Source organism: Syngnathus scovelli, chromosome 13, assembly GCF_024217435.2.
Source record: "Syngnathus scovelli strain Florida chromosome 13, RoL_Ssco_1.2, whole genome shotgun sequence".
NCBI classification, from domain to species: Eukaryota; Metazoa; Chordata; class Actinopteri; order Syngnathiformes; family Syngnathidae; genus Syngnathus; species Syngnathus scovelli.
Genome location: NC_090859.1, coordinates 9,609,656 through 9,637,166, shown reverse-complemented (window position 1 = coordinate 9,637,166; position 27,511 = coordinate 9,609,656). Strand labels below are relative to the sequence as shown.

General features: G+C 40.7%; 4 protein-coding genes and 1 long non-coding RNA gene across 5 annotated transcripts; 1 reads left to right on the top strand and 4 right to left on the bottom strand.

Moving 5' to 3' along the window:
- Positions 1 to 100: 100 nt before the first annotated feature.
- loxa (lysyl oxidase a) lies at positions 101 to 4,534 on the bottom strand. Its single transcript, XM_049739130.2, has 7 exons — positions 3,777 to 4,534; positions 2,932 to 3,040; positions 2,424 to 2,555; positions 1,000 to 1,156; positions 814 to 909; positions 622 to 737; positions 101 to 554 (listed from the first exon to the last, which is right to left on the bottom strand). Exons 1-7 carry the CDS (start codon positions 4,384 to 4,386, stop codon positions 548 to 550), a joined length of 1,227 nt encoding a protein of 408 aa, XP_049595087.1. The 5' UTR covers positions 4,387 to 4,534; the 3' UTR covers positions 101 to 547.
- A 466-nt stretch (positions 4,535 to 5,000) lies between these two features.
- LOC125980167 (uncharacterized) lies at positions 5,001 to 6,730 on the bottom strand. Its single transcript, XR_007485540.2, has 3 exons — positions 6,132 to 6,730; positions 5,919 to 6,028; positions 5,001 to 5,352 (listed from the first exon to the last, which is right to left on the bottom strand). It is a non-coding gene; the product is annotated as an uncharacterized lncRNA (long non-coding RNA).
- Positions 6,731 to 8,484: 1,754 nt separating this feature from the next.
- mpx (myeloid-specific peroxidase) lies at positions 8,485 to 13,800 on the bottom strand. The gene is made up of 16 exons (XM_049739028.2): positions 13,734 to 13,800; positions 13,549 to 13,614; positions 13,366 to 13,450; positions 12,712 to 12,887; positions 12,519 to 12,651; positions 12,176 to 12,305; positions 11,890 to 12,096; positions 11,455 to 11,815; positions 11,218 to 11,378; positions 10,890 to 11,148; positions 10,578 to 10,748; positions 10,272 to 10,509; positions 9,928 to 10,145; positions 9,742 to 9,785; positions 9,579 to 9,626; positions 8,485 to 8,911 (listed from the first exon to the last, which is right to left on the bottom strand). The coding sequence occupies exons 2-16, from the start codon at positions 13,610 to 13,612 to the stop codon at positions 8,900 to 8,902; spliced, it is 2,307 nt and encodes a 768-aa protein (XP_049594985.1). The 5' UTR covers positions 13,613 to 13,614; positions 13,734 to 13,800; the 3' UTR covers positions 8,485 to 8,899.
- Positions 13,801 to 13,897: 97 nt separating this feature from the next.
- On the top strand, positions 13,898 to 21,246 carry sftpba (surfactant protein Ba). Its single transcript, XM_049739186.2, has 10 exons — positions 13,898 to 16,998; positions 17,071 to 17,123; positions 18,834 to 18,908; positions 19,232 to 19,360; positions 19,445 to 19,555; positions 19,632 to 19,712; positions 19,911 to 20,094; positions 20,737 to 20,795; positions 20,890 to 20,954; positions 21,127 to 21,246. The coding sequence occupies exons 1-9, from the start codon at positions 16,947 to 16,949 to the stop codon at positions 20,941 to 20,943; spliced, it is 798 nt and encodes a 265-aa protein (XP_049595143.1). The 5' UTR covers positions 13,898 to 16,946; the 3' UTR covers positions 20,944 to 20,954; positions 21,127 to 21,246.
- Positions 21,247 to 21,369: 123 nt separating this feature from the next.
- On the bottom strand, positions 21,370 to 27,113 carry mat2aa (methionine adenosyltransferase 2Aa). Its single transcript, XM_049739133.2, has 9 exons — positions 26,818 to 27,113; positions 25,493 to 25,570; positions 25,045 to 25,167; positions 24,113 to 24,225; positions 23,899 to 24,042; positions 23,566 to 23,784; positions 23,307 to 23,489; positions 23,110 to 23,243; positions 21,370 to 23,031 (listed from the first exon to the last, which is right to left on the bottom strand). Exons 1-9 carry the CDS (start codon positions 26,909 to 26,911, stop codon positions 22,929 to 22,931), a joined length of 1,191 nt encoding a protein of 396 aa, XP_049595090.1. The 5' UTR covers positions 26,912 to 27,113; the 3' UTR covers positions 21,370 to 22,928.
- Between the last annotated feature and the right edge of the window lie 398 nt (positions 27,114 to 27,511).

The window sequence follows — 27,511 nt, the reverse complement described above, 5'->3', positions numbered from 1 at the left end:
GATAGCTGACATATGATGAAAACAGAAAAGCATTACACTTAGCAACAATGCACACACACACACCCGCACAAGGAAAAAGGTGAATCACTTCAAATCCATCTTTCTTGCAAACGATACAGTATCACAAACTTTTATTCAAATAAGATTAGTACTGAACACATTTAGTTGTTTAAAAAAAGGGTAAATTTGGTTTTTGATTTAAAAATAAAGCATGTGATTGAGTATCAATTAACATTTTAAAGATTTGTTGTTATTACTTACTTCATGGGAAAGAAGACAACATTCAAAAGTAAAAAATAGAATATAAAAGGGCCAGAAAGAGGCAAAAAAGCAGAAAATAGCAGGAGGAAGTAACATCCAAATGTTCAGAAAGCCATTATTGAAGGGACATGGCATGCAATTAAAAAAAACTCTATTTATGTCTAAACTATATAAACCATGAGTATTCCGACATTTTAAACTAAGTTAAAAAACAACTCCTTGTGTTGTAAATACGCTCAAATGCAGTCATCTTCACACTTCAGATGCTGTGAACGATTCTTCTTCATTAATACCTGAAAAGCAACATTGAATCATTATTAAGAGACGATAACTGGTAAGATCTGACAAGTCGGCGCTTACGCTGAGATGTGACAACCGGACAAGTAGGCATAGTTGCCTGTGTAGCGGACGTCACAACGCACAATATTGTTGGAGAAATCTTCCTCTGGCACCTGGTAGAAAGGATTCACGCTGACCTGCGAACAAAACGTGAAAAAGATAACAATGACGATGCACTGAATGCTTCTATGGTGACATTTCCATGTGACACACCTTGAGGATGTAATTCCCCGGTTTTACATCAGTGATGTCAATCCACTGGCAGTCGATATCTGCATTGTAGGTGTCGTAACATCCTGGACTCAGACCCTGGATAATGGACATTAATATGATAAGAAGTCATTTTTAAAACACTTATGCACTGTTATGGAGAAAATAGCATTAGCCTATTAGCAGCACCTGAGTATGTGAGGTACAAGCGTAGCGCCTGTGGTGACCGTAATCACACGACGTGTCCTCCAGGCAGAAGCTGACTTTGTGGCCCTCGGCAACCGACCGATGCGTGGCGGATTCCAGCAGCTCGTAGCGACTGAACTCGTCCATGCTGTGGAAGTGCCTGTGACCCCACGCCGCCATGTTATTACATACTGCTACTTCTTCTCAGTACACACATTTCTTCTACTGTCTAATATAATGATTCTCAAAGTCAATTCAAATCTGGTTAGCATAAAAGACCTTTGAAACTCTCCAAAAATCTCTTGTGTGTGTTTTGGAGCACAGCCACAAGCTCACCATTTAGAGGATTTATTCAGACAGTTGAGGTTTTTTTCTTTCCCCAGACATAACTTTGGAATGAGGTCATTTCTTTGGGGAATCGAGAAGCCAGTTAATTTTCCATTAGGGGAAAAGGGCTCATTATGGCTGTTAGTTTTACAATGTCTGGATCTGTGTTGTAAATGAATGCAACTGACAGGTCATGTGAAGTTCGCTCACATCGACTTTAAAGAAGCTGGTGTACCCAACTTGTTCCGATTGAGAACAAACCAATCGGATAGAATTTGAGTGTTGAGCCGAAGAAAGTCACCAGGGCCAGATTGCGGGTTTTGTGAGTATCTCATTATGAGACTCTGTCTTACTTTGCTTTGTCTCACACTCCAATAGACTCTACAATGCACATTGACTGGATGGACAGTAATAAGTCTATTTTAGCACACCCTCTAATTAACGTATTTTTGCTATAGTCTATTTTTCTACCCTTCTATTGTATGTATTTAGACTTTGCCGCACATACAGTGAACAAACACAAATCATTTGAGTGCTGAGAAAGCTTCACGTTCACATTTAGCTCGCAATCTGGCTGTCCACAGTATCAATATATCTCAGGGCTCCCTCTAGCGGTAGGGGTATTAATCATTGCCAAAAAACTTTTTAAGTTAGTCTACTGCTTTTGCATTTCATGTTCGAGAACTATTGGTTTGTTTTTGTTTCCCTGCCCAAAAATATTTAAGAACAAATTTCATTTAAATTTTGTGTGCAATACATTTTAACAGAACTATTAAGTCTTTTTATATGTGACTATATTTTTGTGTAGTGTTAATGTTCTAACAGCTTATTCCATTTGTTTACAATAGCATAAAATATCTTTGGGCCATAGTAAATTGTATGTTAATGTTGGTAAATATAGTGGTAGTACTATTAGGAGAACCAAATATTTATTTAGGTGGTACTTAATGTGAAATGCTTGAGAATATACTTAATGTTTTGTAGGGATCCTACAATTAAAATAAGGAATAAGGAAAGGGCAAACAGGACTACCTGGTTTTACACCTAACCGCCACTAGTATCAGATACTGTACTCATTATGGTGATGAGTGTATACCCACTGATGACAGCTGTGCCATTCCCAGGCGTAGCGCGGCCTGCTGGGCCGGAAGTCAGCCGTGCCTTGGTTCTTGACCCTCTGGGTGAAGCGTAGCAGCATTCGGGAGTCATAGTCTCTGGCCGAGTAAGCCGAGCTGCAAACAAAAGAGAACGCGGTATTTGTTTTTCTCCAACAATGACGTCCTGAGCTGAGCTGAGCTGAGGTGAAGCCTTTAAGGGAAAACAGCCTGAGCTTAAATGGCGGGTGGAAAATACCACGCAGGCACGTGGTTGTTTGGGTTCGGTGATGTGTTTACGATTCCGGCTTCTTTTCCTCAGGCAAACTATGATTACGTCTCGTCCAATCCGCCCCTGGCAGGATTTGGCTCATTTTACATCCTCTCACAGTTGCACAAGGGCAGAGCGTAGCCGCAAGGACTATAAAGTCATGGCTCTGACTTTGAATCACACACTAACTGCCATGTTGTTTTGTTTGATTTCAAAACCACCCATGGCTCGAAAACAGCCTACCTTGACAAACAGTTCTCCTCAGCTGCGCATCTGAGGTTGTACATGGGGATGCTCTGCACATAAGCAGCAGTCTGAATGTAGTATGGGTCCAGCACCAGGTCCGGATGACCTGCAATATGATTTAGATTGAAATGCAATTTTAAAAATACAACACAAGGCATGATGTAAAATACCAACCACAATATTAATGAACGCCAAAGCAAGACATACGTATAGTGATTATAGAGAGCTGTTGTTAATAATTTATCTGTCTTCATATACAAGGATTTATCATTGTGATAGCCTGGCCCACATTACAAGTGGGACATTACCGCCACCTACTGGTGGTGTTGGTGTTGCGCCTTGGCTGATGTCTGCGATTTTGTCTTGTTTGAAATTATAATTCCACAAGTATTATTGCTTATTAGATTATTACTTAATTTCCCCCCAGGTTTATTACTGTAAATTTAATTTTATAAAATAATAAAATGAACAAAATTGTAACCTTTACTAGATTTATTTTTATTTACATTATTTCACATTTGTGATATTTATTTGTTACATTATTTCGCATTTGTATTTATTGTATTGATTTAAAAAAAATCGAATCAAACTTTATATTATGTATGTACATATATTTAGTTGAATTATTATACTTTATAGACTGTAACGTACCTTTTGCTGTTGCCATGACTTAAATCTGTATAATGTAGTAACCACAACAGTCATTAAAACCACATAACTTGTATGCATTTTATGTTACTGTTATTAGTGTAATTAAATATACCTAAGAAGGTGTCCGCTGTGTGAACATGTATTCCTAGACTGTCCCGATGGTGTGCACGGAACCGAGCCCTCACTCTTACCGTACTGATGGTACCTTGTGCCATATCCCGGTCTGGATGATCGGGACCTGGGCCTCTCGTACACGTCATAGTAATTGTAATAGGGGTTGTTGGGGTCCATATCGTAGGACTTGGACGGGTCGTAGGGGTCGTCGGCGAGCATCACGTCTTCCCTCTTGGGCTGAGGTGGGCTCACGGTCACTTTGGCTTGGGTGCCGTTGTTCTGCTCGCTTGGTTGGTCCGGGACCCGGGCTTGGACCCGGCGATGTTCCCTGCCTCTTACCAGCCGCTGGAGCGCGGGCGGGAGCGCCTCAGAGTCCGGCCGGGCGGCGGGGGGCTGCTGCGGAGTGTCCGACGCCCGCTGTTTGGCATCGCTGAGGATGGTGATCGGTCTCTGCACTTGCTCCTGCGGCGCGCCGCGACGCCTGGCCGGCTGGTACTCGGAGCCGTGGCTTAAAATGCTAAAGATTTGACCATTGTGAGACCACTGAAGTGTCTGCCTGGGAGCGGCTTCAGGTTTATTCCCTTGGGGGGGCGCCGGGTGCCTCTGGCAACTCGCACCTCGGAGGGTCACGACAAATAAATAGACGCACACGAATGCGTAAAGCGGCGTGCCAATGCGTAATCCCATGTTGGACTCACTCGCGACCCTGGCACTTGTCTTGGTTTTAATTTACAAATCCACCATGTCAATTTGCAAAGCTGACGCGGAGAGCACACACAAGGCAAGGGAAAGTGTGAAAGTCACATCTCTCCACTCCTGCTGCCTGCACATGCACTTAGAGATGGGAAGGAGGAGGCGGAGTTGTGAGTTGGCATCATCGGATGGTTACACAAGTTTGCTACTAGTCATATAACTGAATACTTGACGTCAGTCTGACCCTGCAAGGTCTTTTTAATTAAAAAAAAACTTTTTTTTGCCTTACAATCGAACAGTTTCTTGTCACAAATTTTGGCTCGCAGCACAAACCAAAACAAATGGACCAAGTGAAGTCTGAAGTCTCAAATCCTGAATCTCAGCTCCCCTCTTTGGACACCCCTGGGTATATCTTATGACCATATTAATAAATTAATTTTCACAAATTGCTGTGAAAGTCAACTTGCATTGGGACCAAGTGATACAATGAACCAAAATGGATTAACACTCCAGTCGTCTTCCTAGTTCCGATCCTATAAAACAACTATCGCTGTTAACGTCAGCGCGATAATGCTCAGTTTGGGAAACATTAAAGCCTTTAATTGGTTTCCTCATATATCAACTGGCTTCACCGCAAACGACAACTGCAGTAACGACATTTTGACCCCACAAGGATATTTCCTGTCCTCAGATGTCCTGGTGATTGTGTGGCCACCAGCTCCAATGCATCAGATGCTAGAAGAGGATGTGGAACCCTCTCTACGTGATGCCAACATAATAAAAATATCTCGGAAGCTGTTTGGCTCTTGCATGCATTCTCAGGCCATGTTGCTGTTTTTGGCACATGCTTACATGGATGCTTTGATCGGCTGCCGTTCAGCTGTGATCACTGGGCACAGGACGATTTGAGCCACAAGCGAGCGATGAAGACGGATTGAAGAGTCGCTACCGTGACGACACCTGCAAGTTATTGACATCTTTGTTAGTTGCTTTCCTATTGGCTACCGAGCTTGCGTCAGCTGCGGTGTCCCCATGCAATTTTTGAAATTAGATTACTAGAGCGTTGAGAGAGATTTTTTCAGCTCCATTTTCAAACTTCTGTGGTGATTCTTGATTTTCGTCGGTTGTGTTTACTCCCACATCGGCGCAAACCACCCTTTTTGAACACAAAATTGCCAACACCTGCGATTTTGTTAAAGCTGGTCAGCATTCTCGCTGACTGTTAACCGAGAATACACGCTTTTAAAATTCCACGCCATTATCAATAACCATGTTTTAGAATTGCACTCGTCCAAGTTAGTGAGGAGCGTTCAGATCTTACTAGCTGTTTCAAAACTGCAAATTCCCACTTTAACATCAGCTAATTGTATTTTTACAATGGAAAATGTTTCCAAGACTTGCACAAGACTCGACTAAGTCAGTAAATTCCCTATCAAGGGTTAACGGTATCCAGGAGTGAGCGGTAAATTACTCGGAGGCAGTCTTACACTTCTCAGATAACAGACGGGACAGACATCATCTTTTACCGTCACGTGAGGCTGCTGGTCCATCTTGCGCAAGCTGTGGTCCTGGATGGAAGCCAAGTGGAGTCACAGAAGCATCCAAAACTTTTTTCCTCCCTGCAGAACCTCTTGGACTGGGCACACACACAAGATAAGTATAAGTTTATGCTTTGTAATTATACATGTCTTTGCAGATTGAGAAAAGAGCCCAAGAAAATAGGGCAAAAAAAGTTTTACCTAAAGTGAACATTTGAGTGACCTTCACTGCTTCACAGCTGCTTTGTGTTTCTCTCTTCACAAGCACTTTATTGTGCTTCATTTCGTTGATGGAGCGTCCCATGAAAGTGAAAAACATGGCTCAATGAGAAACAAGTCTGATCCAGCTGCAGCAGGTCTCTGTTTTGTTTTGTTTTTTGCTCATAATTCACAAAACCTTCACTTCTCCTCTCAATTCCTTACACATCTGTAAGGAATTAACCAAGTTCTTTTGTTTCTGGAATCCATCTCAGGTCCACATTTTTGGCCGTCCAATTGAGCTGCAGGAATTTGAATCAATTCGTGCCTCTGATGAATTATAACTGGCAGAACACGGGGAGTGTTTTTAGTAAAAATATCCTCTGGTGTTCCACAGGGCCATTACGTAGAGCCACTTTCCTTCTAATGTTATGAATGGTCTACCAAATGTTTGATACCAAAGCCTGCTAGAAAGTTTGGTGATATCGCAAAGACATTGCTATTTTAGGAAACTATTCAATATTATTTCCAAATTCTGTTAGAGTCATTGTGGCTTTTTGTAGAAAAACAAAAAGGAACAATACAAAAGGAGACAAAATGGCCTCTTGCCTTAGACTAAAGTCTATTTGGATTGGGGGGGGGGGGTCTCCATTTTCTCATGATACTAAATTGAACAATTTAAAGTACACTCACTTGGTCAACATCTGGCAGGCATTTTGTTTTGTTTGAGTCTAGTGTGCAGGCAGGGATTTTATTGAAAGTAGTTTTTAAGAGCATCATACCCTTTGATGCCAGATTGTGCAGTAAATGCACACTTTTGGATTTCGCTTTCATCAATGCTAATTCATTATTTTTAATTGCAACACCATTGTCATGGAAAAACAACAACACAACAAAAAAGGGTTCGATACCAATTTTTTTCTCATACCAATACCAGTACGAATAATTCAATCAAAATGATAGCAATCCTCACGTACTTCCCTCTAATTCGGCCAACCACTTTTTTGCGGCCTGCGGAAACAAATCTTGTGCCTCAATTTCCATCATTCTTGCTAAAAAAAAATCTTAATACGAAACTATTATCCTTGATACTTTCAAAAACTAGTCATCCATTAATTGTTTCTATACAAGAATAATATCCAAACGTAAACATCGGGATAGTTTGACAGAGAATATGCAAAACAAATAGGAATGCCGGAGCTGAGATTGAAAAGCCGAACTTTTTAATTGTGAGAGCAAACTTCATTCATTTTCCTTGAAATGGGGTTTCCCATGCATTTATTTGTTTTGCAAAACGTAAGCCTATTCAAATACTTTCAGGCCAAGCTCAAAGTTCTTTAACAGATGGAGATAACTCAAGTGTTTCCTAAATACTGGGTTTCCACTTCTCGGGAAGCATGAGCAGGCGCAGGGACACGCACACACACGCACGTACACAGTCTGGGGGACGACGTGGCACTCTTTTCAAAGCATCAAGGGAGGCGGAGTGAAAGCGCACCCCAGCACACTTTATATACACAGTACTTGGACTCATACTGTCATGTAGATTTATGGATTTACGTATAAAAGAAAATTCCTATGTCTCTGTTTCGCTTACAAGTGGAAGAATGTAGTAGGGGGTCTAATTTGCTCACAGTATAACATTTGTGCCTTTGCACATCTGTCATTTATGACGTACTAATACGTTCTGAGTGTTGCAGAATATTCTTCAATGCAACACAGACTGTCCTTGAGGTCCAAATGGACAACAGGTCTATTGTGGTCTGGCATTCATTCATTTGTTTGCCCAATATTGCATCCTCCATTTTTCATAATGCGACAGGAAATATGTTGTTACCTCATTCCTAATATTGTCTAAATGGTAAGTGTAAAAACATCTGTGTTGAAGCATTTCCAGCCCAATAATATTTACACGAAGCTGCCTCCAGACAAATTAAAAAGATTGTTGTTTACAAGTAACCGAATTCAATTACAGTAGTCACAATATGTATAAACAAATATAAGTAGATTAGGTTTCACGATGACCATAAATATGAGATGGAAATGAAAATTAGGCCAAATGTGTCTGCTTTCCAAAGTAGCAAAGAGGGAAATATAGAAAAACTGCCGCCATCTACAGGACATTCATCATTATTGCACAACCTTCCAGTCTTACTTTTTGTTGTCATATGATCTTCATTTGCACATCCTCTTGTTGGGTATCTGAAATAAAATGAATAATAATTTATACATGTTTTACAACCGGTTCCCTGTCAAGTTTTTCCAACATTTCTGGTAGTCCTATGTGTTTAAATTCATAAAACGTGACTTGATGACCTCAAATTAAGAACACGAGCATAAAAACACTTGGTTGCAATTATTTTTCTACAGTTTTTATTAAGTGCAGAACAGAAACAGATGAGAAGGATTCAGTAAAAAATAGCCTTTGCGCATGTCTATGCTTTTTACATAAAAAAAAAAAAATCACTGCACAAACCAAAAATAAGACAAATCGCATGTTGTAACAGAAAGATGTTTTGTTTTTTTCATTGTCAGCAACCCGCGTGCACGTTTGAGGGAGGACAACAAAAAAGTGCGGGTGTTAGTCAGCTAGAAGAAAGTGATGCACATAAAGGTTGACTCTGCGCTGGCATGTGGAGAAATATGCTGGTGTTGGTTTTGCTTTTTGGAGATAAATTCATGTGGAGGTTAGACTGAATTGACACAAGAGGACGATGAGGGCAAACGGGCGCTGGGTTATGATGACGCCAAGTGGCTGGGCTCTTTCAGCTTCAGACTGGAAGCTGCAGGGAAACAAAATGAGACAAATGAAGGCCACATATGTCCAGCAGAGGGTGCTGTTTCTTACTTTTTGAAAACTACAAAACTATATATTTTTAAGTCTTTCTTGTCTACTGCATTGAATTGAAGATTGATTTCAGTCTAGACTCATAATTTCTAGAATAACAGACTGCATCATTTACAAAATTTCTGAACAAGGGAACAATTTAATGAAATATTCCAAATGATCCCCCAAAAAATGCATTGAGTGGCTTACTGTATTCCAATGGAGGAAAATGTAATTTAATTTAGTATTGTATTTTTTTAAATATTATTGTTTACTTTTGTGTGGTCAGTGTCATATAGGATTTGCATCACTTGAAATGTACATGTAAACAGAGAGTTAAAAATGTGAGTTCTAAGTGCCTCATTATCCTGCTCATCCTTTGGATGCTTGTGGGGTACATGTCAAGGAAAGACATAATAAAATTTAGGTTTTGGACGCACAATTAAATGCCACAATTTGATATTCAGAATTGTTTTTCAGAATTTCCATTTAGCTATTGAGCCAGTATCCTACATTGCTATCTTTCACTAATATGCTGCAATGCTTCTATGCTATCCAACATTGCTACTTCCACTTTTTATTTCATAAATTAATAAAGAGCTTATTTGGTGTGATGACTATACCTCGTTATCCATCTCATCCCCGGACAACTCATTTGAAATGTTTTCCTCCTGCATGACAAGACAGTAAAATTTAGCATTTTTACAGGAGACTCACAATTAAAAACATAGAGTTAAATAAATTGTATGGTGTTAGAGAGAACGGTTTAAGAAAGGGAGCACTGACTTCAAATTCAGGATCGGGTGGGAGATCAGGGCAGGAACCATTCTCTGCAAAAAAAAAAAAAAAAGTCAAATAAAACGTGATGCTGTGGATTCTATGTTGGTGCTTACTCCATCAAAATTAGGAGGGACTAAATAAAATAATAATGAAACATATGAAATAAATAAATAGCAACATCAATTTTCTCACCCAGGAAATCTGTACAGCTCCTCTCTCTCCACGCCGCCAGGTTCATTCGTCGCACGTTGTTGCAGCGTACAAGTGGGTTACGTCTCGAGATGACATTGAATACATCTCTCGGAACGCTTGTGATGCCGGTGTTGTCGCAGATGAGCCTGGACATGGTGGCGGTGGAAAGGGCGGCTCTCTGCCTCGCCGAGAAGACGCCAGGGTTCTCGTACCACAGCCTTTGAATTTTGGAAAGTTCTCCATTAGCTGATAAGAAGTGTGATCTATCTTTCTATCTATCTATCTATGTGAGGTGTTGCCTTCAGGGACAATATCAATCCATCCAATCTGTCCATGAGACTGACCTGTCACCCAGGCGGATCCTCTGGAACTGGGTGGCGATGAGGCAGGCAAAGAGAGGCCCAACGCGGCCGCCGCGGACAAAGGGCTCAGCCACTCCCCCCAGCCAGACGTCAATGTTGGCGGGCGTCCCGTAGAGTTGCAGCAGTCTACGAGCCAGGTCGGTGTTATTCAGGACCCGAGCAAGCTGGGCCTGGTTCCTGGGCTCGGTCAGGTTACAGAATTTGCGCCATGCGTTGTAGCCTAGTAAGCATAGAAAGTGAGGGGATGAGGAAATGGTTATCTGTGATGAATGGGAAGAAGTGACCTACCGGGTATGCCGTGGTCACGCGACCTCTGCATGTTGAGCGAACCCAGGTCCAGAGCCAGGTGTTGCACAAACTGGAAGAGCCTCTCCCTGATAGCATCCACCATCATGTGGTCCTGAGTGTTCAGTTTAGCAGGACCGCCCACGAGACCACGAATCACTGAGTCGATGCCACCTGGAGGGGACATAATGTCTTTAAATTCACCAGGACTTTGCAATAAATGAAAACTGTCATTTAAATCCAGTGTACTGCTTCAAGATTAATCGTGTGACTGTTTAATTTGAAATATAACTGAGAGACACAGAGACAACTAACCCTCATATATGATTCTCCAGGGGGTGAAGAAGGCTTTGAATAAGGGAACGCTGGGAAACTGACGATCTTCAGTGTAGTTGGGGCCCAGGCGGCCTAAGGCAGGCTGGATGGCCAAGTGAGCAAAGCGGTACGCCGCCGTGGCAAAGACGTTGGAGATCCTGGGGTCTACGTTTGAGTCGTAGCCGGGATAACGTCCAAGCAGCCTGCGTATGGCATCGTCACCCACGATGTGTGGCAGATAGTCACGGATTATAAACACCTAAAATGCAATGAATGAGTTCAGGATTTCAAATTTGGAGCCAAAACTATGAAGGGAGCTGAATCTGACCTGTGCGTAAGCGCCCATGATCTTGCGCGTTTCTTGGTAGATCGTCTCACTGTCCCATTGGGGGTTGAGTTTCTTCAGCTCACGGGCTAGACGGTTGTGTTCACGCAAGAACAAGGTGTGCATGGAGGTCAGAGCGATATTCTCATCTACGCGGGTGTCACCTGGAAGACAGGAAATTATTCATGAGTGTGACATCATTTCTAAGCAGGAAGCCTAAAAACTGAAAATATGACTAACCTCCAATAAAGCAGGGAACCTCTGTGGCATTGGGGTCATTGGTCACACGTTTGCGGGTAGCGCACATGTTGACCTGCAGAGGGTGAAAGGGCAGCAGCTCCCGTCCGTTGTCGGTAAACCGGTCATTGACTAGCATAAGTCCGTCGCTGTTGAGATCTCGGAGACTGAGGGCGAGCTTAGTCTCGGAGCCGTAAACCTGGCTCAGATCCAGGAAGGCGGTCAGCGCGTTGATCTGCTCGCGCTTGACCGGCTCTCCTCCAAAGTTGTAGGCCGAGAATCCCGTGCCGCATGCGGGGGCCGATCTGAACGCGGGGATGCAGCTATCAGGACCGGTGGGCAAGCGCGGGTCGCCGGGAGGAATCTTTAATAAAAACAGATGCCAAAAGGTTACGTTTTTTTAACTTCAGGCCAACAATTTGAGTTTCAGGGACGGACCGGGATGGGGATGCAGGGCTCGGTGCGTTCGCAGCTCTCGTCGCAGTTGATCCCGTTGCTGAAGGAGCGGATGCTGGGCGAGAAGGGCGTGAAGGTGAGGTCGTGGTCGTTCCACTGGCCGAAAAAGGTCACCATGAGAGAGAACTCCGTATCGTTGACCACGCCCGCATCCGTGGTGCTCAGGATATTATTAGACACCTGGCGGACCTGAGGGCGAAGGACAGCTGATTGGCTTTTTGGTTCGACTCATAAAACACGAGAGACATCGCGGGTGCCAAACAAGTACCAGGGGAAGAATGAAGTTGTTGAACGTTCGGTTGGGCTGCCACCCTTTAGGTTCCGAGATGCCGTCGTCGTACTCGGCGGGAAGCCAGCGGGTGAAAGGAGTGTTGGAGGCTCCAAGGCGGGGCTTCTTTCTACAACGCAAAAAAAAAAAAACGGAAATGAAGGAAGTGTAAACATTTTGTTACATGTGGCCCAACATGTTACACAGTGCAGTTTCAACACTTTTTGTGGTTTTGTGTCTTATTACCATTTTAAAGCAAAGTGGCATTTCCAACATTTGGAAATGATCAATATTTGAATGATGAGAAAGTGAAACGACTCAAAAGCATACGTAAGAAGCTCACCGGTTGTTGCAGACGCCTGTAATGGTGCGATACTTGTCGAGGTTTTGTGTAGAGCTACAAGGCGGAGGCCTGACTTGAGCCGCGCATCCCGTCAGCATGGCGAGTTTTTCCAGATCCTCGTCAGAAAGCAAATCTGTGACGATGACCCATGTCAGCAACGTTGATTCGTAGAAAAACTCTCACACTGTCTGACCTGTTGCATTGAGGGAGCGTTTGTGGATGCGGTGCACCTTCTGCTGCACCAGGTGCAAAGTCTGCGCCATGTAGTCTGCGGCCCTCACAGCCGTGCGAGTTTCCCCACGAGGCTGCTTCAGAAGACGCAGAGCGTCGTGAGGACTCACCACATCCTTGCGCACTCGCCTTAGACTCCTGGAAGCGACAATTCAATTGAAAATAACCTTGTGAAAGATTTGACAACTTCCTGCCAGGCCAGTTTTTAACAATGTTTGTGGTATTTACTAGAAAACACATAAATATTAATATTCATTGGTTGATCAATTACTGTTTACTGTTTTTAAACGGTATTTTATGAGATCAAAAATGTTCAAGTCATTAAACCAATGTTAATTAACTTCATGACACAAAAATTCACCAGAGCTAATAAAGTTGGATTACATTGAGCTAGGTAACGATAGCGGTAATTAGCTAATGTATACATTCGTACGCTAGTTAGATTTTTTGACATGTTTATAAAGTCACCTAAATTAGTTAGACGAACACAAAAACCGGTTTGACCATAGTATTTTGTATACAATTACTTGCTTAGCTGGTTGATATTTCTACGTAAAAACACTCAGTCAATGGAAGTTAGTTAGGTAAGTTACTAGAAAAAACAAATAGAACTTACTCTGCTCTGGAATATGTGTAGGCATCATCAACGATCTTCTTGGCTTCCTCAAAGCATTGTTGAAGGAAAGAGCTACCAAGATGTTCTACAAAGTAAGAAAATAGTCAAAAACATCTTCAATTTGACTGAACAAGCAAAAGTGAGATTTTTTTTTTCCATAAATGTAAATAATATTCCATTCACCTGTGGGATTCAAGTGTGCAGGCACCAGGCAGATGCCCAGTATGTAGAAGACTGGAAAGAGCATCTCTGAAAGCAAATTAAGAAAAAAAAGATAAATGTAGGATCCGTTTGCTGATTGAAAAGCATCTGCTGGTTCTCTTAACTAGAACAAGTCTTGTGAGCAAAGCGAGACGTGAGAGGCTTACCTGACAGAAGCGTACAAATGTTGTCATTGCAGTGTTGCAGGTCATCTGTTTTTATTTGCTAGTGGAAGGAGACCTCGCCCCCTTGAACTTCACAACTAGTTGATTGTCAGGAAACAGTTATGTTTCCTTGTTCCTTGTCGGATTCTTCTCACCAACAATTGATAAGATGGTTTCACATCTCTATAATTGCAGTGTATTATAATGATACATAAATGTATGGATGTTGGATTAAAAGCCTTGAAGCAGGATGGTGGCATTCTAAAAAAAAAAAAAAGTTTCATATATTTCCCTACATCATTAGTATTCGCTGATTTTTTTTTTTTTTAAATGCCATTTTTTCCTCACGCTTGACATTGTTATTGAACATACAATTATTTTTTAATTGGTTTTATTCTATTTATTTTTAAACACTGGACAATGGTGACAGATGAAGACAAACAAGTTTGAGTGATGTAATAACAGTCTTTCCACAGCACAAATCAAAACCGATGACAATCGAGCCAACTGTCAAAATGATGCGTGATAAAATTAGTGGCCTTGCAGTCATCGTAGTGTGCAGATAAGGCCTTTCTTTATCTCCTTGTTGTTTTCCCTCCTTACAATGGCCTACTACCGAGAGACATAATCAAAATACGATCAATGAATCAGAATAACTGAGGTGCGAGTTAAACCTGATAGTAAAAAGCACACGCCATGAAGGCGGAAAATTAAATTAAGAGCAATAAACATGAAACGTGATAAGCAGCTACCACTCTAAATGCCTATACGTGTCCTACTTTTGACTGGTGGCCTTATTTTTTTTTTTTTAAATAAAATAAAACAGCTCCCATAATAAAAGAAAGACCTCTCGATAAATAATAAAATAAGTCATCTTGTAGCATTGGTGCGGTCGTTGTTTGCAACATTCCGAAGAGTTGCATGAAGTCAGTTGAGTTCCCGTTTAAGGGCCCCCGAAAAGCAGAAATAAAGAGCATTGGTTGAAATACTCTTGGCCAACTTTTAGGAATGTAGCAAGCAACAGCGTTTCACCAGTTGCTCTGTTAGCAGGCCATCTCAGTTCAGCTCGTTTTACTAATTTTACTGTCAAAAGTGTAAAAGAAAATAGAAACAAGAATAGGTCAACCAACATTTCAAAGTTCACAGTAAATGTAGGAGTACAGTGGCTTTGGACATTGCTCAGCATTTAAGATAAGCATTGCCTGCGTCTCAAAATAATTTACTATGTACTAAATCGGTCTTTTTCCGGAACATAATAAGGAAGAAGGACAATAAACCCAGAACGTTTCTATTTCGCAGCTGGTAAAACAAGGGTGATTTAGCAGTAACCACAGGGGATGTACAGTCCGGAATCACTGTTAAAATTTACCAGCATTTCGCAATAATTAACTACTAATATTTTACACTAACTTGTTGTAATTGTGTTTCCTTATAATATCCAAACAAATACCTGTAAAAACTACAGAATTCTTGGACTTTACAGTATTTAACAATTATTTCACTGTTAAAAATGAAATAAAAGCTGATTTTATTTCATTGTATTTACATTTAGATGTCTCAAACAACCCAGGAGAGAGCAACTTTTTGTTTTTCATCTTTTTTCAACTTTTCAAGTGAGCAAAAGTATTGGAACAGACATTATTAAACTAACTTGAAGTAAATAACATTTAATATTTGGTGGTATAATGTCAGAGGCTTCGGGCCACTGGCCCGGACTCGGATCCATTTAGTACTGCCTAAAATTATCGCCGCCTGCTGGTCTTAGAAGGTATGACGTTTGGAAGTCAGCTGGGATAAGCAAATAAAAAAGGATTCAACTGTGGTTGGTGGCCCTAAGGATGACCTTGGTCTATCAACATATAACTGCAAATATGTGAGAACATATTGGACAAACGTGCCATTCTGCCTTATAATTCCTTTGCAAATTTACCAACGTGATATCTTAAAACTATGTTTGTATCATTTTGAAGCACATATTTGGCTGCTTTGGGATGACTTCACCGTATAGTAATGTGGGAGGGAAAAAAAACCCAACTGTGACATTTTAACTCATTTTGTTGAATGTTAAAGGGGTTTAAAAACATTTAGATTGTGACTTTTTAAATTAGAGTGTAAAGGGAAATGTGCTTTCGGCAGTTTGCAAACATATTTTTAAGGTTGTGTTAAACTTATAATCATATTAATATAATATCTAGTATTGGAGTGCTCGTGTGGATTGGTGGGTGGCGAAGAATGTGCAGGCAAACTGCATGAACTTGTTTTCGTTGAAGTGTTGTGTATAGGCCCAGACAGGGAGTACCGGACGAGAACATCTCAAGGTCGTTGAAGAATGAGAACAACAGCACGTCTATGTGGCTCGGGCTTTGCGGGAAATTCCAACCACCTGACCTCAGCGATAGCGCCGACGCGGGGAGGAGATGGCCATCAACCAATCATCTCACAATATTTTGCATGCTTTAATATTCATATTGTGTTTCTTTAAAACTGGGCAACCCGGAAGAATGTGTCGTCTTTTGGTGGTCACAAAAACGCACGAGTTTTAGTGTGAGGGACCCGGGACCCAGGCCTGTATTAGTGCGCTTTGTCAGGAATAAATAATTGGTAAATTTGGTCTGATTGATCTACTGGTCTTCTCTTTGACAGAACGAACTCGCAAAATTGTTAGGTGCGCCAGTGTGTGGATTAGGACATAGCAATTTATGTGTTAAGTGTTGATCGCAATTTGGAGTCAGATCAATAACTAGAATCCGTAACCTAACAAGTGCTAAAAAAGTAAAAAAATGAAATATAGAACGATTCTATAAATGCTATATAAATGACAGTTTACTATCATCTAGAATCATACAAAAGCATTATTTTTCACTTTTAAGTTTATGGGAGTGAAAAATAATGCTTTTGTATGATTCTGAGTCGAGATTAATTTGGATGCATGTAAACGGTAAAATATGCATCACACATATGGATCCACTGCAGTACAATAATAATAAATGTAACAACGATTGCATGTATGCGCTGACTCACTCACACCTGCGATGAATTGAAAGGAGAGCATTCCCGACTCTGCAAATACAAATGTTATCAAAAAAGTTTTTGTTCTTTCTCAAGGGTTGTGGGCGTCAGGCAGTTTCTGTCAAATAAAAGCTGCATTTTGAGGGTGCTTACACATAATTGAGTCAGGACCCTACTGATGCACTTAATCGTCAAATTTAAGAGAGGATGAATTCCATTACTTTTGCATTGCTTCTCGTCACTGGTCTCCAAGGATGTGGTGAGTTTTCAAAGCCCGTATTTAATATATTCATATAAATAGTCATAATATACAATTACATTTTCTTTGCAGCTCTGAGTTTGAATAGCGATGGCTTGAATAATGAACCAGATGCACTGATGACGGTAAGTTTCTTTTTATATTTGCATTAAAATAATAAATAATTTAGCAATTTGCACTACAATAGGGTATGAAGTTAATATTGATAAAAGAAATACGAGAGAGTATACTGTCAAATTGTGCCTCATCAAAATGTGTTTTATTTTTTGACGCTTCACTGCAAAGAATTTTACGTTGTACACATCTAATTTGATATTTTTTGCTATATCACGGACGGGATTTTGTGATGATCATTTTTGTCGTATAGGCGAATAAAAAAATAGTCTCTTTAAACTATACAAAAAAAATCTATACAAATTACTACCGTTCAAATTTTATAGAACCAATCAATTAATTATTTCTCAATTTAAACGTTAAAATTCATTGACTTAGTGTATTTACAAAGAGGCATTGTTTTTTTTTTTTTTTTTTTTTACTTCTTCCTTCTTCCTTTGCCCAAGTAAGCGCATTGAACCAAGACATCTTTAGATTATCTGATTAGATATTTTTTGCTATATCACAGACGGGATTTTGTGATGATCATTTTTGTCGTATAGGCTAATAAAAAAATAGTCTCTTTAAACTATACAAAAAAAATCTGTACAAATTATTACCGTTCAAATTTTATAGAACCAATCAATTAATTATTTCTCAATTTAAACGTTAAAATTCAATGACTCAGTGTATTTACAAAGAGGCATTGTTTTTTTTGTTTTTACTTCTTCCTTCGCCCAAGTAAGCGCATTGAACCAAGACATCTTTAGATAATCTAATTTGATATTTTTTACTATATCACGGACGGGATTTTGTGATGATCATTTTTGTCATATAGGCGAATAAAAATATAGTCTCTTTAAACTATACAAAAAAATCGATACAAATTATTACCGTTCAAATTTTATAGAACCAATCAATTAATTATTTCTCAATTTAAACGTTAAAATTCAATGACTCAGTGTATTTACAAAGAGGCATTGTTTTTTTTGTTGTTGTTTTTGTTTTTATTTCTTCCTTCTTCCTTTGCCCAAGTAAGCGCATTGAACCAAGACATCTTTAGATAATCTAATTTGATATTTTTTGCTATATCACAGACAGAATTTTGTGATGATCATTTTTGTCGTATAGGCTAATAAAAAAATAGTGTCTTTAAACTATACAAAAGAATCAATACAAATTATTACCGTTCAAATTTTATAGAACCAATCAATTAATTATTTCTCAATTTAAACGTTAAAATTCAATGACTCAGTGTATTTACAAAGAGGCATTGTTTTTTTTGGGTTGTTTTTGTTTTTACTTCTTCCTTTGCCCAAGTAAGCGCATTGAACCAAGACATCTTTAGATAATCTGATTTGATATTTTTTGCTATATCACAGACGGGATTTTGTGATGATCATTTTTGTCATATAGGCTAATAAAAAATAGTCTCTTTAAACTATACAAAAAAAATCTATACAAATTATTACCGTTCAAATTTTATAGAACCAATCAATTAATTATTTCTCAATTTAAACGTTAAAATTCAATGACTTAGTGTATTTACAAAGAGGCATTGTTTTTTTTTGTTTTTACTTCTTCCTTCTTCCTTTGCCCAAGTAAGCGCATTGAACCAAGACATCTTTAGATAATCTTTTCCGTTCTTTCAATTTTTGATGTTCAACATGTTCAATAACTATGATACATTCACACACAACATGCTGTCAATATATTCATATCTACTGCGACTTTGTGCCCAGGATGCAATTCCCTGTGAGGACTGCACAAAAATAATGAACCTCCTCATAGACCTGCTTTCCAACACAGACCTCCAGGTGAATGGAAACGTTGCTTATCTGCCCTTCCTTATCTGTCCACTGTAAACAGTGCTATCACGCTGAGCTGCTGTCACTTAAAAACTTTCACAACAAATCCTTGGAATGTCGATCAACAACATTGTTGACAAATCACGTCACAACACAAGACAAAACACGGTAGTAAAATTAGATTTACAAAAAATAGTTGGATTAAAACACTCAAGTTCACTGCACACCTATTGTCAAGTTTTGGATTGTTTGGCAAAGCATCTTTTCAGTTGTTGGTGTTTGGAATGAATTATTAATTGAATAGTATGTTTTGATTTTTTTTCTTTTTTCAGAAAAAGATCACGCACGGTATCAGCAAACTGTGTGACCACCTGCCTGGGAAAGCCAGCATGGCTGAATTCTGCAAGGAGGAGGTGGACAAGATCTTGCCAGTGGCCATCAGCTTGATTACTGTTGTAGCAGTACGTTGCAGAGCCGTGACACTATTTTCCTAGATGCTCTTTCGTATTTAAATACATATTAAGTTTCCATATATCTGCCGACAGAAGCCTGGGGACATCTGCAAACTCATGGGACTCTGCGGCGCCAACGAGCAGCAGAAAACGTTCGACTATATGGTCGACAAGGTCCTCCAATTTGCTGCGATGCCAATAAATGTCAGTAAAAGAATAAGCAGAAATTAAAAAAAAAATCGATTATAGAAATTATTATTTAAATCTGCTGTTTTGTTAGGAGAAGCCCACATCACCATGCTCATTCTGCATCTTTTTCATCAAGACACTTGATGACTTGCTGCCCAAAGAGAGGACCGAGGTAGGTCAGCATCACCAACCCACTTTTAATAGGTACACCTCATCAAAAAAAAATTCACAGTAATCCTGAACAGCAGCAATCCACTGTATTATTTTAGTAATACAGCAAATATTCTAACAGTCCTGATCCATTTAAAATAGGATGTTTTCACACTGCACTTACCTATTGTATTCAAGTCTTGTTTCTGCTGTGTCGTAGGAGGCCGTGGTGAAGGTGATGGAGAACGTCTGTCACATTTTGCCCATCTCCTATCGTGATCAGTGCGAGGTGGTCATCGGCAAGTTCAGCATGACGTTGCTGGACGCCCTCCTTGGTTACGCCACGCCGAAGGCCATCTGCACACTCATCCGCCTGTGCGAAAGTCAGGAGGGTCCTCCCGTCGGTCAGTCACGCTGACACACACTAAAACTGTACTTATTGTTTAATCTGGAAGAAAACAAGACAATTCCATGAGACCCACATAAGACACCTAAGTACAGTCCTGATATAATAGATGGTAAGGAATGAATGAATGAATGAATAAATAAATAAATCTAGACACTAAATTGGCCTTTTCAATCTAGGCAGTTCCTCCAACCTAAAGCAGGAAGCAATTTCAAGAACTACGTAGCAATACTGCCCCCTACACTATAGGCTGTGATCTGAATAAAGATTGGTTCGGAGTCAATAACGGTGCTTATAAACGACATTGTTTTTACAAAATATTAATGAAACACAAATTTACTTTAGGCACCACTGGAATTAAGTACATGTAAACCATTCCATAATTTTGGTTGAAAGGATGATAAAATGGCTGATTAGGGGAAATACATGAATATGCTGACTAGTGGAAATAAATGAATATGTTCACCATTTGAAGAAAAATCAAATAAAAAAAACTTACCATCCAGTTCCAGTCAACCCAGGTTCAAGTCTGTGGAATAAGATCTACTCAAAAAGATTTTTTAAAACGGCCATCGCGTAAAAATCTGAAATATCTTTTAACCAAACCACACCCTATTCATCATATATGTTCTCGCCCCAGACCCCTGTACTTTGGAAACCTACAGGTGCAGGGACCTGCAAACCTCTCTGAAATGTGGGGTAAGTCAACAACAGCTTGTTATAGGTATACATATATAATCTCATGTTTTTTGTACAAAGATGCTAAATTTAACATTATGTCCACTCTGTGTAGACTCTGTTCTACTGCCAAACATCTGTCTGGAAAGCCCTCAACAAAGTTCTTTGAAGAGTTGTCAGGTACATGTGACCAAAGTCGAAAAAATGTCAATAATGACTTGCAAACCATAACGGCGTATCTTTATTATCAGGCTGGAATTAAGCGCGAGTCAGTACTTGTGGCTATGAAACTTGAAAATATTTCTCTTAACTCCGATGATATTAATATTGATATTCCCACTGTGCTTTTCAGGTTTTGATTTGATACCTCAAGACTGGGAGCTTGATAAGTTGATGTATGAGAGATTTTGTATTACCCTCTTTCACCCAAATCTGTCATTGCATCCTTGAATAAAAATCAATTCATCTTTTAGCTGCATCCTGGTTTGATTTCAGAATTCTAGAATAACATTTTGGGTTTAGGTTTAGCTCAAAATTCAAGCCGCTAAATCCGCGGGACAATTCTTCGTAAAAGAATGGAGTCACACACCCCAAATGCATGAGCAAAGCATGCAGTTTATTTTGAAGGGTTTGAGGGAGAGAGAAGCTCAACAGCAGGTCAGACCCTTGAGGGTGAAACAGTGAACAACAAAGGAACAGAGTGGGTGGGGGAAAAATGCGAAAAGGCACTTACACAATCAGCAAGCACACATACTGACAAACCTATTTTAATGATGGGAGATTCCACGTAAACAAGCTGGTTTCTCTGTACAACACCAGCCAATTTCGGTCCCTCCCATCTTGTGGACGTAAACAATGTTAAGTAACTTGTCACTGGGAAGTTTTTTTACCTGATGATTCAACATGTAAGCTCTTTGCACCACCCACGGCTCGCTGAAAGTTTCTCTGTAGTACACTCCAGGAACCACAAGGTGGTGTCAGAGACGCTTTGCCAAAGCCTCTTTCATCTAACGAGATTTTTATGCGTCACTGTTCCGTAATAACTGGCCTGATACGGAAAGGGGGAACAAAGTCAACCAGCCATAATGCAGGCAGGGAAATTTCACAATGCGGTAAGAAACAACTTGCCCACCTGTACCTTTTACACGGAACCCAGCAAGATTAAATATTACCACCACTGTCTAATCCGGCTTTCAGATAATTAGATCTGTGATGACGTCAGCATCTGGTGTGACAAATTCAATAATAATTATCTGAATAGTAGATGGATGTGTTGCCGTTTTTTCGCGGCAATGTACCGCTTGACTGTGTTCTGTATAAAAGGCCTAAGTGAGTAAGCAGCTTATCGTCGCAATCTTTTTGGCAAAATGCAAACAATCTCAATTGGGCGGAAAGAAAGATTATCATGTGCTTCAACAAGTCTTTGGAGCGAAGGTGACGAGCATTTGCCTGACTGTTAAAAAAATAATAATAATAAATAACACAAATGCTTTGGCCGCAGCTTGGTTGAAAATAGGGCTCACATTTAAGCAGGCGCAAATTGTGAGGGGAGTATCGCAAATTCAACAAGCGAAATCTGATCGTCTTTCATCAGCAGTGCAAAACTAACGCCATAGAACGGGCAACTATTATGTGCAACTTGACAACAAGCAGGAAGTAGACATACCTTTTCGGTCTTGACGGTCAAAAGACATTTTTATGTTTCAAGTACGGGCCAGGTAGGACCGGGGGGGGATGGGGGGGGGGGGGGGGGGACGCTGAAATGACACCCAGAACACTTAACCTCGTTTAGAACGGACCCCTAACATTTCGAGGACATTACAAAATGGAGTGACATTTACGTGAAGCCCAACACAGCCAAAATGGTCATTAGCAGCTTCTGACTTCTCTGTAAAACGTCAGAAAGAAAATGGCGTGAAGGGACAACACGGAGAAATTTGTGCGCTTGACTGGCTTGAGCAGAATGTCTACAAATGCCAATGTAAGCCCGCTGACATTCGGCGCGAGGGTTACACGGATCTTAAATGGGGTTCAGCAAGAAGATAAAATGGCTGAAGTACAAAGCGCGGCAGATGTGGCAGTGATGGGGCTATTTGTGCAGAGGAAGAGGCTAGCGGGAAGAGTTGATAAGGTGAGCTTTTTGGAGGGGGGGATTTAGTATTTGAGCTCTTTGGGAACCTCCCACGAAAAGAGGACACGACCAAAGTGACCGTAAGATGCAGTGCGTTGGTAGATGGGCTTCTTTAGGTCCAACTCCCTGCCATAGAAAGCAACACGACCGTGAGCAAGTTATCGTGATGAAAACTGTGACAAAAGAAAAAATTGCAAGGATTACCTCACGATGACTCCTGGACGTAGGTCGAAATTCTTCCTCACGATGTCCAGCAACTCACTTTCATTCTTCTGGGAGGTCCCGTAGTGGAAGATGGACACGGAGAGAGGATGCGCCACCCCGATGGCATAGGACACCTACCGCCAGACATTGTTTAGCCACCATCTGCTTCGATTTGCTACAATATGCTTGGCACTCACCTGGACCAGAACACGCCTGCACAGCCCCGCTTTCACCAGCGACTTGGCCACCCAACGAGCCGCATAGGCGGCGGAGCGGTCCACTTTGGTATAGTCCTTGCCTGAAAAAGCCCCACCTCCATGGGCCCCCCAGCCTCCGTAGGTATCAACGATGATCTTGCGGCCAGTCAGACCGGCATCGCCCTGGAGGAGGCAAGCATACTATTAGCACCATTTTTGGATCGATGGAATCAAACGCCGAGCACGTCATGACTCTTACCTGTGGCCCACCAATGACAAAGCGACCACTGGGCTGCAGGTGATAGATGGTATTATCATCCAGATAGGCCGGAGGGACCACCGCTTTGACCACCAGCTCCTTCAGACTGTGACGCATTTCATCCAGACTGATGAACTCGTCGTGCTGCACGGAAATGACGATGGTGTGGACGCGCAGCGGAATCACGGCGCCGTGGTCCTGTCTGTACAGGACGGTCACCTATCGGGAAAACATTGCGGCAGTCAATAAATGCTATGGTCGGGTCGAGCTCAGCACATTTTATATGGGCCGCTACGGACTGACAGAAAACCGACACCCGGTTCGTCATGTGACCTGAGTTTTGGAATCCGGGCGGAGCCACGGCAGCGTTCCGTCACGGCGTAACTCGGCCATCTTGGCGTTGAGCTTGTGGGCCAGCACGATAGTGAGAGGCATGCATTCCTCCGTTTCATCGGTGGCATAGCCGAACATCAGACCCTGCGGGAGTCGTCACTGGATCGGTTACACACACACACGAGGGCATGAACGGCGGAAAGTCTTTTCAGACCTGGTCACCGGCCCCCACGTCCTCCTCTTTGCGGTCCAGGTGAACGCCTTGAGCGATGTCGGAGGACTGCTGCTCCAAAGCCACCAGCACATTGCAGGTCTTGTAATCAAAGCCTGCAATGGACAATCAAGCCTCAATCGTACTGAACAATTTGAATCGAATTACTTGGTTTTGCAGCATCAAAGCTCTCGGTTGTGAAAGACTGAGCGGTAAATCAATTTGAATGTTTTTTGACAGAACAATATGTTTTCAAATCAATTTCTTCAGTGGCTTTGATGATTCAAAGCACATCGGCACTAACATGTCATGCTTCCAATAAGAACATGGCTGCTGAATAGAGTCAGTGTTCTATTCTAAAAACAGTTGTTTATCATGCATTGGATGTTGTTGTTTTTTTTGTGGTTGTTTTTTTTTTTTAAACCTGTGAGGCATGTGCTTCTAAACCACAAGACTGTGAAAGCGCTAGCTGGATTCCCTGCTAGTCTTAGTCAACGAACATGCTCGAGCTTAGCGATGCAGTTTGACAGCTCATTTTATGGTGTCAAATATTTGAACATGCTTGACAGGATGCTTTTTTTTCCAAATAGAAAAAAAAATATTTCTATTTCAGTGAAAGTTGATGCCAAGTTTTGTCTTGGCAGTTCAATCCTGAACCTTGACACCTGGTAACAAGAGAGATGTCGTCGTACATTATTGAACATATTAACGCTCACACCCAAATAGAAAACTGCAGTGGAGTAAATAAACACCTCAGGCAGGTCACTTAACAGAAATATGAAAATAAGATTTTCAATGTTCTGCGTGTTCTGTTAGAAATGCGTAACCAAATAATAAAAACAGGTTTCATCACAACAAGTAACTGTGGGCTTACACTACCCCCAAAACTGGAAGTACCTTGCCATAGGTTTGTTTACAAGGATTTGCAAATTTACCTTTGGAGGAATCGTCATAACCGATATGCTTGATTGTCTCTCGCACAATCTTCTGGTAGTCTACAACAGCCCTGGAGGTGATCTCCCCAGCCAGCAGGATCATTCCCGTCTTAGCGACCGTCTCTGTTAGGGTGAAAGAGATTAACGTGAGCAAGCAGCGCATGTGTTCAAAAGAAATGTTAAATGTGTCTGAAATCATAAGGAAGAACTTAGAGCAGAAAATATGAAATCATTCATAAAAAATCAATCATTAAAAACTTCAAGGAAGAAGCAAGTAAGATTTTGTTTTTGGAAAAAGACGGTAATTAGCTGCAGGCTTTCATATGAAGACATAGCTCATAAAAGTTCCCATTAAAATTTAGAGCTCCTATGTTAAGTCCTCGGGGCCTCGGGGGCCATTTTGTACAAATAAGCGAGGTTATTTTTGTGATTAAAGGAACTCACTTACCACAAGCGACTTTGGCATCTGGGTCTTGAGTTAGGTGCGCATCCAAAACAGCATCACTAATTTGGTCGCAAATCTTATCTGTTGAATGAAAAGGCTCATTTTAGATACACAATTCTAAAGGGGGAAAAATACATCAAAGTAGTCTTGTTTCTGTGGAGAAATAAACGTAATAACATTCTGTTTTGATTAGGTATCGCTGTGGCACACAACTTTGTCTTAACGTGATGCAAGACAGACTTATGATTGCCTGGCCGCCTTGTTTTGCAGTTATGAAACAGGTTAAACTACTTTATAGATTAGTTAAATCTCCAGATGCATTCCAAGATAAAGTTACTTTATTGTATCAACAAACTAAAACTCCCCTAACGACAGATAAGTGTAAATCACTAGTCGTACCTAAAACGCTTAGTTTAAATCCTGATGTTTGTTCAGCTGTTAAACAGTCTTTTTGATACGCCACAACAGCTGTCACAAGACTGTGTTGAAATCGGTGACACTAAAACCAAACAGATTTCTATTGAACCACATGCACAGTGCACATGTAACACTTGGAATGGAATCAATAATTTAATTGATTTGACCTATCTGATGTTGTCTCTGATCCCATCTGTAATTTTTGTGGATACTCAAATTTGGCAGGGTTATATAACACTCTTCTCAACTTGTAGCACACTTTTTCACAACCACAGTTCTAACAAAGCAGGAGCAATATTTATATTACAATTATAATAACATATCAAATACGTAAATAAGGCAAAATATAATGATAATTACAAGAAATATTCCTTTTCACTTGACAGGAAGAGTAAAATTCTCACTTTACATTTATTAATTTTCCTGACTGCAGCAGGATGCTAACCGGATATTAACATGCCGATGGCGTGCACGAACCGGAAGTGGGGCTTGTATACGATGTTGCAAAACTATTAACGTTAATAAATCCCCTCAAGCTGGACTTAATGTTTATCTGTCGTAAATATACCGCATATGCTAGCCACATATATAAATAAGACCAGCTAAACTTGAACTGTATTAAATAAAACGACGCGTTTGTGATTGACATTTAGCGTTCGTATCCAACTAGCTAGCTAACTGAAATTGACATGAAAGTCAGTAGGGGGTAAAATAATGAAGGGAAGTCGATAAAAGTGTTTCTCAACGTTACAAACGCTTTAAAATGCCATTAAAACTTTCACAAAAGAGAGATGCTTAACCTGAGAAGAAATGCTATCAATCTCAACTTTACCTGTATCATTTGTACATCTGTTATCATGTGTAATTTCTTCTTAATATTATGGAAATTAAAAAATAAAAAGTAAACCCACCAGGATGTCCTTCTCCTACAGATTCAGACGTGAAGAGGAAGCAGTCGTCGTCGGCGGACGAGTTGTTATGGAAACCGTTCAGGTGGCCGTTCATCTTGAACAATGTTTGCTAAAAAGCTAGGCGTTCGGATAGCCTCCACGCAATAAAGGCGAAAACAGACACAGCTTTTCTTTTCTTAGTCAATGCTGTTCCGACTCACAATAAAACCAAACAAGCACCCTGTGTTGTTGTTCAGGAGGCGACCCGCCGCTGGTTGTGATCTGCAAACCGGTTGGACTGCTTCGGTGGTTTCGTAGGTAGAGGCAGTGGCAGTGCAGCCTATTAAATTGCGAGTGCTAACCATGTGACGCAGATGGGTGTGCGCACGCAAACAAACAAAACTACAGTGATCCCTCGCTACTTCACGTTTCGTTTATCGCGGCTTCACTGCATCACGGATTTTTTTTCCAAATGAAAAAAACATTTAAAAGTCAAAATAAAACTTCTAAATTGAGGAAACGTGTCTAACCTTTAGGACAATTTAGCATTGCTCCAAACGTTCGTTTACATTCCTTTAGAAGTCTGTTTTCGCGTGTTAGCACGATCGCGAATTAGCATCTTTCCGCTAACTTGTTAGCCTGCCCAGTACTTCTTGTTGGTGACCGTACTTCACGGATTTCACTTATCGTGGGTGGTTTTTGGAACCAATTATCC